Genomic DNA, 18,506 nt, shown 5'->3' with positions numbered 1-18,506 from the left:
TTTTTTACAGGAGAAAAAAGTCTGAAACAAATGAACAAAAGCTTACCATAGTCACTAAATTTTTAATATATATTTATATATATATATTTATATATATATTTGTCATAGGTCTATAAGATCCATCTGTTCCTCCTACCCTAAGGAATGGCTAATGTCATCACTTCGTTGTCATCAGGATGTTTGCTGGTTTTGTTACTAGGGCAGCCGAGCTTCCCCTATTCAGTATCCAGTAATTATAAACACTAGCTGACTTGAACACCAACGAAAGCGTTCATGTAGTTTTCTTCAGAAGTACACTTTTTCATTATTGCAAGTTTACAATTTTTTTTAAATTAAATATTTTTTTTCAGACTTACAAATTAATTATATTTTTTTTTTTTCCAAAAGAAGTTTAGGCACAAATGCATTGTTCCACAGTGTGGAAAGATTGCCGTTCAGTCTCTGGGCTGCGTCTCAGCCTGTACATAACTGCTTTGCACATTCTGAATGATATGTTAAAGGAAGTTGTCCCTCAAGTTGCACTTTTTTCCTTCTTTTTTTTTTTTTGTTTGTTTTTCTGTTTTCTGATAATTGGGAATGCTGAAACCTCTTGCGTCTGTAATTCATAACTACTCAGACTTGTCTTATATTACAAAAAAAGGGGGGTTAAGGAGAAGTGTTTATGTGGGTTTAAGATAATACAGCTGTTAAGGAAGTGGTCTCTTGTTTTAATGAAGCAATGTGGCAACTTGGACCTGGGAAAAGAAAAAGAGAAAAAAAATGGAATTAATGTATTTATAATAGAGAAAGTGGATTTTTAAAAAAAAATTCCTCTTCTAAGAAAGGGCAATATCTGTTCGTCTGGGTAGAACCGGACTGGTATGGCCGATGCGCCAGTGCCAAGTTAGGAATGAACGATGTCACAAATGGCTGAAAACCGACTTGCCCTTTCACATCTGTCCCATGTGGTTCGATGCGTCTCCCATTCCAGGGTGTGGGCCGGCCAAGGAGAGCGGGGGAGGCTCCGAGGACACCTTTTCTTCCTCCCTTCTTTTTAGACAAGCGGCTTTCGGGTTCAGGTTCCTTTCTGTGAGGGATTAAAGCACAGGGGATCGTTAATGCCAAGACCTCTGACGGAGGCAGTAATCCATCTTTCTGCCTGTCCAACCCCTTTTATCAGTTTTTACACCGCAGAAGGGAAAGAAGTTTGGGTCAAGGTACGGTACAGGAATCTGTTTGGTCACTGCTTAGTGCAAGTTGAACTGCTTGGTGAATTTGTCAGCCACTCTGCAGTGTAAAAAAGATTGGTAAAGCCAATAAACCAAGCTCTGATTCTTCAAGGTACACATATATGGAAAGTCACGTGTGGTCTGAGTGGTGCGAGAACCCTACACCTCCTTAGAGGGAAAGGGACACCACCTTGTTGATTGAGACACAGTCTGCAGTTGAAGCAGTCACCGGGAATGAGGCTGGGCTGATGTGTCCACCGCGCCCACAGCTGCCCAAGCTCCCCAGAGCTCAGTGAGGTGGCCGCATCCACTGACCTCGGACTTGCTGCTCCAGGCTGAGGATGACGGCCACGGCCTGGTGCAGGATCAGAAGCTTAGTCTGGGGCTTGTCACTCTTGAGGTGCAGCTGCACCATGCGGCCGAGCTCCTTGAAAGCCTCGTTGATGTCGCGGACCCGCAGGCGCTCCCGCGCGTTGTTGGCCATCCTCCGCTCCTTCTCACGCTCGGCCTTCTGCTCCGGCGTCAGGTCCTCATCGTCATTATTGCTGTGGGACAGAAAGACACGCGACATTTTCTAATGGTGTGGGGAAGAGGCGGCCTTTAATTACTCTGTTCACTTCCAGAGTTTTCAGGAGACTTTTCCATCTGGTGCCACGTCCACTTGACCTGATGTAGATGCTGTGATAGTCCTTAATACAGACAATATTTGATTTCTCCCAGACATCAACCCCAAACCAAACAGGTGAGGATGCTCTCCCTGAGTTAGTGCCCAGGGGGTGCATATCCTAACGTAGGGGACAAAGAGGGAGACCACGCTTCACAGACACCATTATGCCCGTAAAGCAGACCTTTGCCAACTTAAGTCTAGCCCATGCTGAGACCACACTTCAGAAAGACTGGTTATACTTAATGTCTCTTTTAAAAACTGTCATTCTGTGACACCTGAAACCTAGGGAAAATGAGGGACTGAAAAAAAAGATTTTGACAGGTCAGAATAAGCACACGGCATTTAAGAAGAAAGTTCTAGGGTTAAGACCCCAGCACGGTGGAGGGAAGACGGGGGGCTTCTGTCCAGGCATTACCGTTACCTTGGGAGGCCTGGCCAATCCCCTTACCCTACTGGAGTCTCATTTTCTCTACACATTAAATATAAGTTTGGAAAACAAGATTTCTATGGTTGTTAATGTTACAGATATTTATGATTCCCAACCTGAATTCATATCAGCTATGCAAAATAATACCAACCCAAACACCTACTGATTATTATTGCGCATGCCTTTGCTGTGAGTCAAAAATGAAGCCAAAAGCTTATCTCTGGGCATGATAACCAATATACTACGTATTCTATGATCTATAACAAAGGGATAGTTGGACCCAATAGAGTCTGAAAAGATCACATCAGTTCTGTGCATTTCCGGGTATGATAATGACAAATTAGAAACTTTTTAATGGAAGGAAAATAGAATGACAAGCCATCTGGAAAGCATACTGTATGAGGAAGTTTTCATGGCAGCAGGTTTTAAATATTTCAAGGGCTATCATTTAAAAAAAAAGGGAGGTCTGGATGACGTCTTAAGAAAGCAGAACAGAACAAAGAACAAATAAGACCTGTTGTTAATTAACACGAGCAAGAACCTTTTTGGGCAGGAAAAACGTTAAAAAAATGAAGTAAATGTCCCTGAAAGGCAATAAATTCCCCATTACAAGAAATAATCTGGAGATGCCATTGGTAATGATGTTAGCTTAGAGATGAAGGCATCTACCTGGGACCATGAAGTTTAACTTTTACTTTATTAAAGTTCACACATCTAAAACGTTCCCCAGAACCCAGATGATGAGTGATGGGCTTTCAGGGCACTGTGCAGTTAATGCGATGTACACTTGATGAGGTCTTATGACTTTCCACTTTGGGGAAATCTCTGGGTAACTTCTGAATTGTAGTAAGGACCCACTACACTCGAAAGGGTCCTATCGATTAAATATGGAAGTAGTGTTCTTGGGTTCCAAGTCTGCGTTGCACTTAAAGATGACGAATTAGCCAAGAACACCTGGGTGAAAGGGAAAGTTAAGGGGGGAGGGAGACGCTACGGAAGGTCCTGCACGACATCTTCTCCCCACGGCTCAAACCCCTGTCCAGATGTCGCCGTCTGCCACAGGTGTGAGCTGGTGAACACACAACTCGACTGAGCCCGTCGGAAGAGGCCCCCTCTCTCCACCTTCTCATCCTTTTCACTTGCTCTGAACCCTCTTCCCTCCTCTCCCACGATCACTGCTGATGTGAGGAAATCAAAGTCACTATTAATTCACTTCTGGATTCCACTACACAGATAGGATGTAATAAGTCATAGCGAACAAACTCTCTTCTGGGCCTGTCCTGCTGCTAAAACTTTGAGTGATACTTTTACACATCAAAGATGTCCCATGCTTTACACAAAGGGGCCTTGGAAATGGGAACTTGTCTCCCAAAGGTTTTTAGGCTAACAACTAGTTAGCTTTGACTATTCACTTAAAAATAAACTGGCATGCAAATAAAACTGCCCAGATTTGAAGCGCACTGCCTAACAACACGGTTTTGGAGACCTATGTAAGTAAATGGCACTGGAGTGACCTTTTAAAATAAGAAACTTCTCAACACCAAGTATAAATGTTGTCCTGAAACTTCAAAGCATCCATTAGTATGCATAAGTTATGGCCACTAGTTAAACTGATGCTAACAGAGACGCTATTAAGGATGTGAGATCCGTCCTCAGGATTTCTTGCCAACGTGGCTGAGGATCAGGAAACTCTGTAATGTTAGTGGAAGGAGAAAGCCAGAAGCGTTCACATTTTTGGAACTTGGGGCAGGACACATAATGTAATTTATCTCAATAACTATAAAGGCAGCATGTTCTAATTCATAAAGGATACTGAAGTTATGCTGTAGTCTTAGCATAGTTTACTTGGCAAATAAAAACCACCCCAGGTCACCAAGGCCAAGTACATGGTGTTATGGTCTTCAAAAACCATCTGATTACCACATTAAAGCTCCAGGAGATAGATTTTCCTTTAAAGATAGTAGATATCTAAAAAACCAACCAGAAGCATTTTCCTGCAGTTGTGTTTTCTGTAGAAAAGGGTACCCAGGAGAAGAAAAATTAAGTAATTTAGGTATTACTCTTACATACGTCAACCTATTAAGGAGAGAGCTGGGAAATCAGTATTTTCTTGCTTTAAAGGTAAGAAAAAAGTAACAGCTGTACCTCTATCAATTGAGTTTTTAACAGAGCTGTGATCTCATTTTAGAAATATTTTAGAAAAAAAATAACATTTCTGACCAAATTTGCAGAACAAGCATAGTTTTAAAAATAAACCATTTGCACTGGAATCAGTCACAAATTGTTTTTGTGTAGTAAGCACTGGGTCCAAATTCATAAATGCAAAGACATTCTGGGCTTCACTAGAGTACAGGTATCTCAAACGATACTTTTAGTACTTCTAGATCAGGCCTTTAAATTTTCTTCTCAGCTATAGATTTACCTGCCAGGAAAAAACTGAATAGTTTCTTCCTGTTCTGTTCACTTCATCAAAGTCCAATAAAGGAATTAAATGAAGCGACAGTATTATATACTGTTACCTAGATCTTGACCTAGTAATTGATTTGATATCCTTCTTGTCGTCATCTAATTTCTTGTCCTCGGAAGATTTTGTGTCTTGCAGATTCTCGTCTCCCTCATCGTCGGATTTGATCTCAGAGCTGCCGGAGGAGACGCTCTGCCCCTGCAGTCCTGGTGGCATGCCTGCAGGAGAGAGGAGACAGGTGACAGGGACGCCCAGGACTCGAGGCCTGCACCCCAGGTCACAGAGCCGCCAGCCAGACCGTTCCTACTGCTGATCTGTGATCCTCTGTCACTTTCCCCTGCTATCTGGTGAAGTTTCAAAAACGCACCTGCAGAGACAAGTTTTCTCTGCATTGGCTCTAAGGTTAAATTCTATTTTGCAATCTTTTGGAGTAGATGGTAATTTCACTGTCTACAAAACATCAACTTAATTGCAATGAAAATCATAATCATGAAAATCACACACCTCAATGTTCTGATTAAGAACCCAAGTAAATATCAGCTATTATATTGAGTTTCTTCCATATGCAATGATTTAATAGAAAAATCTCCTTAAAATATAATTCCTAGGGAGTACGCTAACTACATGCAGTCAAGACTTCAATGGATACCCTAATGATATTCTGAAATTAGGCTCCTCTTATTCTCAAGCAGGAATCAGTATTTAAAAATGGTACGTATGGAAAGCAGCTTACTGCTCACTGAAGACATTTCGAACATTACCATTCCTCAACTTTTCAAGATCACACTACATTGTGAACATGTTGACCCTAAAGGAATAATTCATTTCTCTGCTAGAAGTGTGCCTGTTGAGGGTTTCCCTCTGTTTATGATCTGTGTATTCTAGGACGTCCTCACTCAAAATTTGGTCCACGGGATGGAGCATCCTTGTCACTTGGGAACCCATTAGAGATGCAGAATCCCAGGCTTACTGAGTTAGAGCCTATCGGCACGATCCTCACATTAGAGTCTGAGAAGCACAGATGCAGGGCAAGCAGAGCAAAGGCCAAGGCCCCTTGGAAGGCAGGACGCTCACCACTGTTACCTCCACCGCTGGCACAACCAGGGGCTCTTTAAAAGAAAGGGCCACAAAATGACTACTCTTCAGATAGAAATGGGCACATGCCCCTATGTATAATTGATACTCAGATTTGTCTAATGTTGACGAGTTGAGACAATGCCTCTATGTATTCATGTGGCAGTGTTATCACTCTTACTTTAATTGTGGAGGGAGTGACTTTTAGTCAGCTGGCCAGCAGGCAGCAAGGGAGCCCGGGACCCAGGTCTTGCCTCTGCAGCACAACTTCTGGGGTGAGAGGGGTGTCACGAAAAGCCACTCGCGGTCACCGGCATGAAGTCATCATTACAGGACTTGATGACTCACGAGTGAAATCACCCATCCCAGGTCCATTTTTTAAATGTACCTACATTTCCTTCCATCTTAAGCACCAAAATCAATTTCCTTCCTTCCTATTCATTTGGAAATATCATTTTCAGGCCACAACTAACCACATTAGAGGATCTGAATGAGAAAAATGTGGAAATAGCTGAAATAAAATTTCCTCTCATCAGTCTGTTGCCTCACTCCCTGCTGAAAGAGGACCAGGATTCAGAGGATGTTTGAGGAAAACAGTTCCTGAGAAACACGATTAGCGGGCTGCGGTCCGCACACTTCCCCATTTACGGACCATTTCTGCACCAAATTTGATTCTTGGTTTTCTGCCAGCGCTTCCTGAGGGCCGAATGCCAAGTGAGCTGGGGCTCAACCCTGGGTCTACTGGTGCTTAAGGGAGGTCAGCAGCGCCCACCTGGGCAGACCTACCTCTGTAGGGGTCCTGGGGCGGGTTCAGGTCCGGGGAAGTCGCAGACTGGACAGGAAGCTGTGGGACGGGAACCTGGTTTGGCAGAAGAGAGTGGCTGCCTCTCAGGGCCACGCCATCTTCACGATGGGCCCCAACCTGCAAGGGTGAGAGGGACCACAGTGTTTACTGGAAGCCAGAGGAGCAATAGCCATTTCCAGGGACAATAAGGACCCGATGAAGGAAAACTGCCTTCGAAAAACAATCCTCCCGAACGCATTTCACTAGAGGGCGCTGGAGGACCACACATGCACCTATAGCTCCTGCGAAAACACTTAACGCTCAGTAAGATGCCGAGCTGTACATTCAGTGACAAATATGGCAGAGTATCTCAGGCAGGTAAAACGTCAAATTGTCTCCCAGGGTGCTGCAGTGGAGCGCACTGATTCGTACCCATCTGTCTTCTATCATGTCCGCCAACAGATCTGACAATTATCTTAATGCCCATATGCTTAATTGTGGGCTTCTCAATTCCCCCATTGCTATCGGAAATCCTACAGGAATTTCAATTTGGCATTCGACTTTCATTTCAGGGGATAAGATTCTCAGGCCTGCCATTTTTTTTTTTTCCATAATACCAGCTAAGCCTCTGACAGCGGAAGCTACAGCAGTATGGGACATAGCCCCTGCTCGGTACAAATATAATAAAATGTCACCTGGCTTTCCAAAACTGGCAGCCCATTCCAAATTAATGTTTACTGTATTTCATCAGCTGCTGAGTTCCAAATCCAAAGGGGGACTGTTTCTGCCAATACCACCATACCGGAAAATGTACCAATAAAGGTTTTATTAAACACACCAGTAATGCCATCATTGCCATGCAAAGATGTTTGGACATTTTTCCATTTTTTACTCCCATTATTCTGATCCTAGAAAGACACCATATTGTAAACACTCTTTATGCTTCCAAGATAAAATTATAGAATATAGGATGATTACTTGATTTGAGGAAAAAAATACTGCTCAGCTTATTTGCTACTACTACCTACTCTGAGGTCCAAAGGCACTGAACTCGTGACAGCAATTTACAGCACATGCCTCACAGCAAAACCATTAAGCTTTTGTAAACTAAGAACATGAGTAATTCATATTATGTTTTCCTATTTCTAAGGACTTATTTTCTTGGCCTATTGTGAAGTGAGCATAGTTTATGCAGGACAGTGGGCCTAAAAATTAAAAATATTTATTCATGAATTTACAATTCTATGAATCAAAGTTTAATTCTTCTACTCCAAAAATAATAAAACCACAAAGGCACGATGTTTGCTTTTTTCCTACCAAAATGATTTAAGAGAGCATTTCTAAAGAATGTGACAATAAGAATCTGAACCAATGACAATTTCCCAGGACCTGAGCATGTGCCATGTAAAGGCAGCCCAGGATTAAGTATCTCACACACACACACACACACACACACACGCACGCACGCACACACACACGCTCCAAAACCACACACATAAAAAATAATTCGGGTGAAGACGATCACATAAATCATACTCATTGTTCGGATTCAAAAATTACCAAGAATAATAAAAGATTTAAGACTTACAAATATCAGGAAGCATAAATGAATGTTTTAGCTGAGAATCTGGGGGGTCCAGTGCTATCTGCCACTGGTGGCTGTGATATAAGATAGAACTTTCTGAATGGGGGGCTCCTCAAATGTCCTGAGACCCTGACTCCCTCCCTAAGCAGCCATTCCATTTTCACCACCAATTGGCTTCTTTGTAGATTCTACTCACTGGTCCTAGTTTCAGCTTCTCAAGTTCCATACAGTCAACTGTGTTGGCCCAGCCCACTTTTCTTTCCTCTGCAGCTGAACTCTACTCCCTTCTGGGCAGACCAGGCCCACTGGTTCCTTCAACCATTTCTCACTCGCTCTTCCTCTTTTCATTTTTATTTCCCCCCAAAGAATGATAGCTGTTTTCTTTTGAGGTTTTTGATTTGCCAGTTTTATATTTGTGCATGTAGAAGGCTGATGCATCAGTAGACGATTATCCTTTCAATCTAAGACGTCAACTTGTAAGCATGAATTTTACAGGCCTGGATCAAAGGGTAGCTCTTTATGTCTGTCAATCAATATAAATGTAAATATCAATCACTACCTTATTGCTGATTCATATTTATTGGTGGTCCCAATAGATGGGACTTCTTGGATTTTTCACAAAGATTCAAAGCTGGAATCACTGAAGGTGACCAAGATCAGCATTAGGAGGATATATACTCCTGTTTCAGAATCCATCTATTAAGACTCTCACGCCTTCCTTGCAGGCATCTTGATATAACTTAGGGTTAATATTTTGCTTTTCACTTAAAACATGCTGTTTTTGGTCCGTTGTTGATCCTGAATTTCTCCTCCCCCTCTGAGCATGCTGAGATAAGTTTTCACAAAAGGAAAACAGAACCTTTAACCAGTTACCTTTTACTTTTCTTTCCCTCAATTATTATTTTTTATTTTGGATTAATATGAGGGAACAAATGATTAAGTCACACTGTTTGCATTTCTTTCTTTTTTTTTTTTTAGCTTTTGGCCGGGGCTGGGTTTGAACCCACCACCTCCAGCATATGGGGCCAGTGCCTACTCCTTTGAGCCACAGGTGCCACCCCTTGTTTCCATTTCTTAGTAAAGTTCAAGCTGTAGCTGTGCCCTTCACCTAAGGGGTGTGCTGTACAGCCTCACATTGTGAACTCAGGTGAGAGCTTACTAAGCACTGTCCCTCCTCCCACCTCAACTATTCTTAAGGACTGTGTAATTTAATGACTAGAATACGATGATCATAGGCAACAATATCCTAGAATAATCTTTTTCTTCTTTCTTTTTTACAGACAGGGTCTTGTTATGTCACCAGGCTAATCTTGAACTTCTGGCCTCAAGCAATCCTCCTGCCTCAGCCTCCTGATGTGCTGTGATTACAGGCATGAGCCGCTGTGCATGACTTCGGCTTCTAAACATAACTGGGCTACTTGTTGGCTATAAAATCATTATTAACGTTACTCAAATGCGAAAAGAATAACTAAAGGTTACAGAGGGTAAGTCCCAGGTTTATTGTAAGGAATAGCAATAGTATATGAACAGCAACTGGTACATACTAAGTATATGGTGATTACAGACACTCTATGTGTTTGAACTGAATGTACCTGCACAGTACATGAAACTAATAGCCTATGTAGTTCAAGACCCCCAAACTCTAGGTCCCTTCACTCACGGTTATCTTTGTTCTATTTAGTTCATATCCATGTGACTTCAAATCTTTCTCCTGTATGATGACAGAAAAATCTTAAACATTATAAATATACTTGAAAACACAGTCATTCCAATGATATTTCTGTCTGGATTTTAGCGTGTGTGTGTTACCTAACTTGGTCTATTTTCTCTAGATGGTCTTAGCTCATCACAAATAGTGTCAATCCTTTGCCATAAAGGAAGTTAGAGACAAAGTCCTCCTTCATGTCTTAAGGCCTCTCTTGTTACAAGGTGTATTCCAGGTCACATGAATGAATGACCTCTGATGAGTCCAGATCCATGTGGTAATGCGCTTGATTTGCCAGGATCAATGCCATTGCCGGTGGCTATGCAACAGGATTCCAATTTGAAGAATTAGCTTTGCTTTGCTTGTTTCCTTGGTCACAGACAACACGTCTCAACCCCATTTACTTCTCTTTTAGAAACATTATTTCTGGTCATATAAGAGACAGGAATGAAATACCATAAACGGTCAGCACAAATCCATCGTTAAAACAATGCAGAAACAGAGTAACCAATATTGTCATCATTAAATGTAAAGGCCAGGGATCTGTGCGCTTTCAGACAACCAATATTGAATAATTTAACTAGGAAAAAGAAGATTCCTTTAATTCACAAACTGATCTTCAGTATGGTACATGCCTCCTAGCTTTAGAAACTCCATACATCAGGTACTTCAGTAAAGCCCTACTTTGACAACCTTTTCATATAGGTAATAAAGTCAAAAGCCAGCTTATGAAATAGTTAATTAATATTGATTGAAAATTTTAGGCAGTCTTTACAAAGAGTCTCCCCCACAGTCACATCCAGTTTTAGACATATTTATGTTTAAAGTAAAAAAGTAAAATTTAAAAATTACTCCAGAATTATTAACTGACTGATCAGAGAGGATATTTGTTCATTCAACAAACATTTTCTAATCTAGTTCACACTCCTCACGTTGTGAGCTGTCAGGAATGGAGTGATGAGTAACTCAGATGCGGCCTCTGCCCTTATGGGGCTTGAATAATCCTCTGTGCATTCATCAGTTTAGTGTGGTAGTTTCAACAGTAAGGAACAGGGACTTATTTGAGTTTACTAAAACAAAAGGAGATTTATCATGAAGATTTCCATAACTTGGGTGTTGGACCCAGAGGGCTCTTGGGACCTCTGGCCATTCAGCGTCCCTCTGACGGCATCTTGGCTTCTGCCCCTCAAAAAACTACAGGCAAATCTCTTTCCTCTTGTATCTTCCTTCAGTTTCTGTACCTGCTGCCAATTACCTGACTGTGTTAGTATCTGAAGTTCAGAATGCCAAGATCATCTGATGGCCCAGCTCACTGGACAGCAGACATGGGTCATCCTATGAACGAGCCTCCCTTGAATCAGGTGTTTTCCTGATCCAGCGAGCTCCAAAAGAGAAAGGGGAGGTCAGACCCTGGGGTCCAACATGGCAGCCTGGCCTAGCCCTCCCACAGGCCTGGTAAATCCTCACTGTTACGGGCACTTGCAAATATTTAAGTCACTTTATATCTTGGGTCAAGTTAAATTCAAAGTCTGATACAGTATTTAAATTCTTCTGTGAGAATTTATCATTGAGGATAATTAAATATTCTAAATACTTAAAATATTTACATATGCATTCTTTTGAATCACAGAAGCATCACATAATTTTAAAGGACCTTGCTTTCCAAAGAAAGGATTACGATGTTAGATGCACTTTTTAATCATAGAACTTAGATTTTAAGGGCTGAGGGAAATAGGTTTAGCCAAATTCTTCATTTTGCAAAGAAGAAAGCTAAGTCTGAGTGCTGAAGTGACTTAGTGTCAACTACTTCGAGTTTCTGGGTTCAGAAATAACACTGAACAGTGATTGAGGACATGTACACACCCCATATACACACACCCAGGGAAGGAGGAGGAGTTAAAGGGCCAAAGGGACTTAGTTCCTGGAGATTTTCCTTTACAGCAGTGTGTGTCTAAAAATGTACACACACATATGCACATACAGACACGGGACTCTATGAGCATATTACATGCATATATTACGGACAGAAATGAAAATAATTTTACTTTTCTTTATCTTAGAAGGGAAAAAAAACATAGTTTGCCAACTTAGGACAAGGCCAAGATGTCTAACTAAATCATAAAATTTAATATTTGCCACGACCCCTCCCATATAAACAGATATAAAAGATGCACGGCCTTAAATCAGGCAGCTGTCGGCAAGGCTGCTTTTACATGGGGACACGTAGATCGTGTTGGTAAATACCCTCCTCCTTATCCTCAAGCTAACAACAAACACCACAAACAAAAAAGACATTCAGTGCTTTTGCTCTCTTTGTTTCCAGGGAGTATTGTGAAAGTAATTATTCTGTTGTATTTAAGAGGCCTATTTCATGGATGGGAAAATGTATTAAATTTCATTTGGCAGTTATTCAATCCTAGTTAATGTTATCTCCAGAGATAACTGCTTCAAAACAGGCTTTCAGACCTCGGTTAGATCTATCCTACCATAATCCTTCTAAAAGAGTACAGGATGGGAACTTTAGGAAACTTGTTATCAATTTCTAGACCAAGTGGTAAAGACACAAAATCGAATATGGGATTATAATCATTTTGATACATCAAAATAAAGTTTGTCGTGAATGGCATCTTGCTGAGAACTTTTCTTTTGACATAGATTTCCTTTTCCTTTTTTTAAAGAAGACAAATAATAAGAAAATGGAACAAAGGAAAAAAGTCCTGGTAAATTTTATGTTTCTCTTTTGTTTTTCCATTAACACAAAAGAAAAGCTGATGGGTTTTCACTGTAATTAGAAACCCATCGATACAGAAAACAGTTTTGGTGTCTGAACTGTAATCTCCCCATGAAATATCAATTATACATGACAGTGTGGAGTACTAGATTTTAGTTTCAATTATCTTGCCAGATCTCTGTCACATTAGAGGAAAGCAAACTTATTTTCTCAAATGTGCAAAATACCTTTCAGTCTCATAGTGCATCTTTTACAGAGATGGGAAGTGGCCGTGCAAACTTTTTTGAATGGCTCACAGATGGGAACTCAGAAGTTCACGAAAGGCAGCAGTAGGCAGATACGGGAGGCACGGGCGCAGAAAACAAGACCTACCCCTCAGAATCGCCACTTGCGGGAGAAGACCTAACATCTCGGCCACCTGACTGCAAATATAATATCCGTGTTCCTCACTTTAAAAAACTATCAGACAATTTTTTTTAATTCACATGATTAAACATTTAAGACACCCTTTGTTAAAGTCAGATCGGGATTCTATTCTTTTATTTGGATTTTAATTTGATTCTTAAAATGTTTATTGAGAGAAGGCTTCATCACTGTCTTGAGGACACCTGATTTTTTTTTTCCAGAAATCTCATAGCCTCACTTATATTTTGCTTCAAATTTAAAGTCATTTCTTATTGTGCAATCTTTGGGGGTTTAATGCTTATTCTCCAGATAATGAAATAATTTTCAAGAAGATCTAAACATGGTTTTTTATTTGGCTGGGGCTGGGTTTGAACCTGCCACCTCCGGCATATGGGGCCGGTGTCTTACTCCTTTGGGCCACAGGCGCTGCCCAAAACAGGCTTTAAATGATCCTGATCTTGGCAATATTTATCTATCAGGTGAAAAGATAGGCTGAAGTCCCCCTGGACTGTTAAAATGAAAGCTTCTGTGATACAGTTTAAGAGATGCAAATAGGCAGAGGCTGACTTCAGTTCATCTTTCTTTTTCTAACTCAGAAGTTCCACCTCTGCAAACTGTTTCATTTCTCTCTTCTGTCGCTCCCCTCCTGCCCTCCATTCTCCACATCATTTTCCTATGGTGGAAACCATAACTTGGTGCAGACCACTAAGGAAGGATGACAGCAGGAGGGTCGCAGAACCCGTCCTCCACCGCTTTCCTGCTCCAGGTAGCAGGGTCGTCAGTTGGGGGCACGGAACTAAAGTTACTGCATCCTAGTCAATCAATCCCATCTAGCACAGAGATTATGGTAAAGTCCTGCAATTATCTGTAAGTAGCTCCTTTTGTTCAGAGTAGAAAAAAAGACAATTGGATGCTTGATACACACTTGGAAGTCTGGATGCCTGACGTGCAAGCACGCCCCTGCGGAGTGCACGCTCACGCCACGCACCATGCTCTGTAGCCAGCCTGGACGGTCCATCCCTAGGAATTTACCATTAGCAACTGGCCCTGATTTTTCAAATGCTTTTCTTATTACCCAAGTTACACATGCTTACTGTAAACTATTTAGAAAGGGAGTGCAAGATCACCTAAACTCACGCGATGTTTCCTCCTCATCATTTCTTAAATATTCACCACTTGAATGCACTATTCTCTCCCCTTCACTTGGCCCCTTGTACATACGGTTTCAGTGTGACTCTTTGTTCAATGGATAAAGACTCAGATCTCCACCTTGTGCTGCTGTGTCCTTCTCCTGGACACACCAGGAATATTCCAGTTCCCCTATTTTTAAATTCCTCATGGTCGATCTTCAGTTACCTCCCCGTGATCCCTCATCTGCTGGGTTTACTCCTCTATCAAAGGCCTGAGCAAAGCCCTCTGCTCTGTCTGCTGGGCTGGTTTCTCCTTGTCACTTGTCAACTGCTTCTTTTTTTATCAGAGCCTTGATCCCCTCACTCTGGCCCTTCAGGACTGTGCAGATCTCCAGGGCTCCCCACTTTCTCAGCAACTCTCTGGGCTTCCATACGACCTTCCTGGATGATTCAATCCCGATCCCGCCCTCAATACACATCTGAGGGCATCATTTCATAGTGGAAGGAGTAAACGTCAGTAATTCTGTTTTGCTGTGTTTCATGAAGGCTTTACTTGTCTGTGTCGTAGGTGTCCCAAGGGCAGGAGGCGGGGTGTAGGGCATGGGATAGGACTGTAACGTTACAATGTGCATTTAGTAAATGCTGACACAAATGGCCTGGATCTCTGAGACTAGGTCTGAAATCTAAGACCCTTGATGTTGTCAAATATATATTTAGCACATTTCTTTCAGAGAATAAACACTCCATTTAATTCAATAAATGCCTTTTGATGTCTCCTATATGGAAGGCACTATTTGGAGATTTGTGGGGAGAATGATATCAGATGGACAGGTCTATTACTTTATAGGCACTCCTATTTTAATGGTGGGATGATATAATCACTACAGAAGGCCGAATCAGATGAATGTCATAAAAATGTACAAGCTCATGGTAGGTTCTAAAGGATGATCAAGACATTTGTTTGGGGAATCAGGAACTGCTTCAAGAAGGAGGTGGCGTTTAGATAGGCTGTGAATGATATGTTTTTAAAATGTTAAACAACATCCCCATGTTGAACAAAAATCTCCAAGTTTCTATCAGTGACATTATTGAACTATTCTGTGTGTTTGAAGAAGCAAACAGGTAAGGCCTGTGTGTTCACATGTGTTTTCATATCGTCAGACCACAGTTCTGACAAAAAACAGATTTTTTTTATAAAGCCCTTCATAAACCTCAGGGGCTTTGCTACAAAGTGACCAACACAGGGCATTCTGGACACAAATGGTACTCACTGTACCGAGTATTACTGGCCCAAATGATTCACTCTTATTTAATTGCACAAAGTCTTTCATCCCCCAGCTATACAATAATAGTTTCCATATGACCAGGGGCTCTGCTATAAATAAGATCAAAAGCAAAAGAAAGGATTTAATAAAACAAAATAACATTAAGAGTAGCATTAAATCAGAGGAAAAAATACCAATACCCAACTCTTTCTCTTGCTCTTTTTTTAAGAATAAAGTATTACAGAGTACTAAGCAGCTTCCCCAATATCTCATGAAAAGTCATTTTGTGAGCAGTAGGCATCTGCAACCTTCATTGTGGGGGTATGTGTGAGGCGTGGGGGCAAAACACCCCATTTAGAGTTGGGCTGGAAAACAGGTAATAGACCAAACAGCTAGTTTCACACTGTACAGAGTACAAGGGGAGGTGTCAATGGCAAACATCCATCCATTTCTCTGTCCTTTTCTGTTCTATTCAATGGAGAAAGACTTTTTGGTAATCCACGGTTTCTCAGAGAATCATAACATTGTTCAACTCTAGTACATGAGTTCTGAGAAAGGAAGTTTTTTTTGGCAATGCACAGGACTTGATATGAAGAGCCAACTTCCCAAACAAAATTTCTTCTAGTTCTTAAAAAAAAAATTACAATGTTAATCTCTATTCCCGACTGGATAAACAGCTGCTAATAACCTCCAGCTCCCGAGGGAGGAGGCTCATTTCCTTTCATCTTCGGACTGGTGAATACCTGACGTGCACTGGGCTTTAGTGATTCCACATGCTCCTCGCCCTGTTTTTTCAGAACTGCTTCGCTAGGGGTCTTTCCAAGTCAGCTTGCTTCTCTCCCTTTCCAGAAGACACAGTTACGATACCACCTATTTGAAATCATAGTTCTCCTTGACTGGGGTGTGTGCAAAGAGGAGATTCAAGCACTTGTAGTCTCCCAAGGAGACCAGCACCTTTTTTTTTTTCTTTTTTTAATAGCAAGCTTGTTATTCATTCAAGGACTGATCACGTGCAAAGATGTTCAATTTCTAACAGTACTGCTAAAGCCCTTCCTGTGTGTGTGTCCTAAACAAAGGGGCAAACTTCACCACCTTCCCTCCTACTAGGAAGCAGAAGATTCCAGAGCCAGCCGGGCCCCAGAGTCTTCCTCACTGGTTCTGGAGCACCTGTTTTCATGGTGACCTCAGTTCCATATCTCAAGATTCAGACATTTCGCAAAACAGCTTTTTAAACAAAACCCAGCTGTTTCCCATCTAGACTGCAGGGGGAAATTTGGGGCAGCTTACAGAAACATTAGCCAGAGACTACCACTCTCCAATAACTTTCACACACTTGCAGCTCCAAATGAGACTGTCGGTGCAGAAGCCGAGGACAAGGCAAAGGCGAAATTAAAACGTGGAAACTCAATACTGTGTCTTTTGACAACATGTCCAATTAACTGCTTTAAAATGAATGTGGCTATTGTGTCAGGACAATGCTTCCCCCAAAGATGTCACTTAACTAACATGGGACAGATCTTTTGGTTCAACTCCACTTTCTATTTCTAAGATGATTTATGAATATAGAAGAAGCTATAATTATGTACATGCAATTAGGTAGAACCTTCATATTCCAGAAAACCCAATGTTACTGCTTCTTTTTTTTCAGTTTTCATTCCTACGTCTGCTCTGCCTGAACCTTCTTCTCATGATGGACCCACTTTATGCTTCTGTTTTCTAAGTAATTAAGATACTTTTGATTTGAAAAAATTTACAGCCACAATAAAAGTTAAAATAACACAACGGCCACAGAATTCGAAAAAATATATAAAATGGCCAAGGCCTAATCTTGGCTTTTAAACAGTGCCAAGTTGCTCCAGTATTTTCTGTTTTGGTATGAATGACATAACTGAATTACTTCATGAGTTGCTACTTTAATTCCTAAGGGTGGAAAATTCCATGAGTTAACTTAATTTGGTTGTAAAAAATATACATGAAAGCTCTCTCTTCCTGTGGACTCTCATGTGAAGTATCCGAGCCAACCGCTGCAGCTGCTGGGCTGTGCGTGGAGGGGCTTGTCACCCAGCACGGGCCTGGCTGGTGGCTGCAAGGCCTGGTATCACTGGGTGATTATGTAGGCACACGTGTGCCACTCTTTTCTGGTTTTGCTTTTAAATCACATTTACTCTGTGGCTCTGCAATGCCTGTTCTATTGTACTCTAATTGTTGTAATTCTACGTAGACTCTAATATGAGCTCAAAGACTTCTTCTCAGGAAGCTTTTCCTAGCTGCACACTTGAGTTATCACCCTACCAGAATGAAGGCCCTGCACGATCAGACCTTCTCCCAGCAGCATTGGAGAACAGCAGACGCAGAAAGAGTGGATGAACATATGTGCACTTTCTAATACATACAATACACACCCCCAATCTATTTTCTTGAGAAAACAAAGGCAACACAGCATTGTTAGGTTTAGTTTAGAATTGTGTCTTTGAACCTAATGAAAGTTCAACTAAAAATATGATGATTACCGTGCCCATTCAAAGTGTCCACGTGAAATTCCCCCTCCATTATTTAAGAAGAAAACAGTGAGAGAATATGATGACATAATTGGATCTGTTTTGAAGACTCCAAAATATAGATTTTTAAAGTAGGGAAGACAGCAAGGTTTCTGGTTTTTATTTAGCTAAGGTTCATGGCTCTGGGATGCTGAACCCTAGAGGCAGAACTGAGATGGGTTTCTCCCTGGAACCCAGTGAGCAGGGTTTTGGAGAGACGTCCCATGCAGAGTGACTGTCTATGTCAAGGTCAAAGGGCCTGAAGTTGAATAATATGTATTAGGGAGGATAGGAGGAAAAACATCTAATTTGGATCCACTGCTCTGAGACTTGGGCATGTATGAGACGTGTCCTAACCACTTACTGCAGGGGTAGATGAATAGAGTCTCACTGCTATTCAAAACCTTTTGACTTTTACTTAAATTAGTATAGAAGTATACAATGGTGAGCTCAAAGATCCTGAAACTGTTATAACTAATCCACAGTTAAAAGAAGTTCTTCAAGTCCTTATTCCTGTTTTCTAA

General features: G+C 41.3%; 1 protein-coding gene across 9 annotated transcripts in view; it reads right to left on the bottom strand.

Annotated features, from left to right (window-relative positions):
- Positions 1-547: 547 nt before the first annotated feature.
- Positions 548-18,506, bottom strand: part of TCF4 (transcription factor 4) — a 349,564-nt gene continuing 331,605 nt past the window's right edge. For 5 of the 9 annotated variants that reach the window (XM_012804308.2, XM_023512351.1, XM_023512353.1 and 2 more), the window contains 5 exons: positions 6,627-6,762; positions 4,822-4,984; positions 1,524-1,753; positions 926-1,066; positions 548-734 (listed from right to left, as the gene is read on the bottom strand). In XM_012804308.2, the coding sequence (XP_012659762.1) occupies positions 930-1,066; positions 1,524-1,753; positions 4,822-4,984; positions 6,627-6,762 (666 nt within the window). In that variant the 3' untranslated portion in view covers positions 548-734; positions 926-929. The remainder of the gene's footprint in view (positions 735-925; positions 1,067-1,523; positions 1,754-4,821; positions 4,985-6,626; positions 6,763-18,506) is intronic. The other 4 variants (XM_023512352.1, XM_012804299.1, XM_023512356.1 and 1 more) reach the window with 1 other exon arrangement.

This window comes from Otolemur garnettii, unplaced genomic scaffold (genome assembly GCF_000181295.1).
Source record: "Otolemur garnettii isolate 467f Iridium unplaced genomic scaffold, OtoGar3 scaffold00027, whole genome shotgun sequence".
NCBI lineage: Eukaryota > Metazoa > Chordata > Mammalia > Primates > Galagidae > Otolemur > Otolemur garnettii.
Note: the sequence above shows the minus strand (reverse complement) of the source record. Positions and strands in the feature narration are given on the sequence as shown.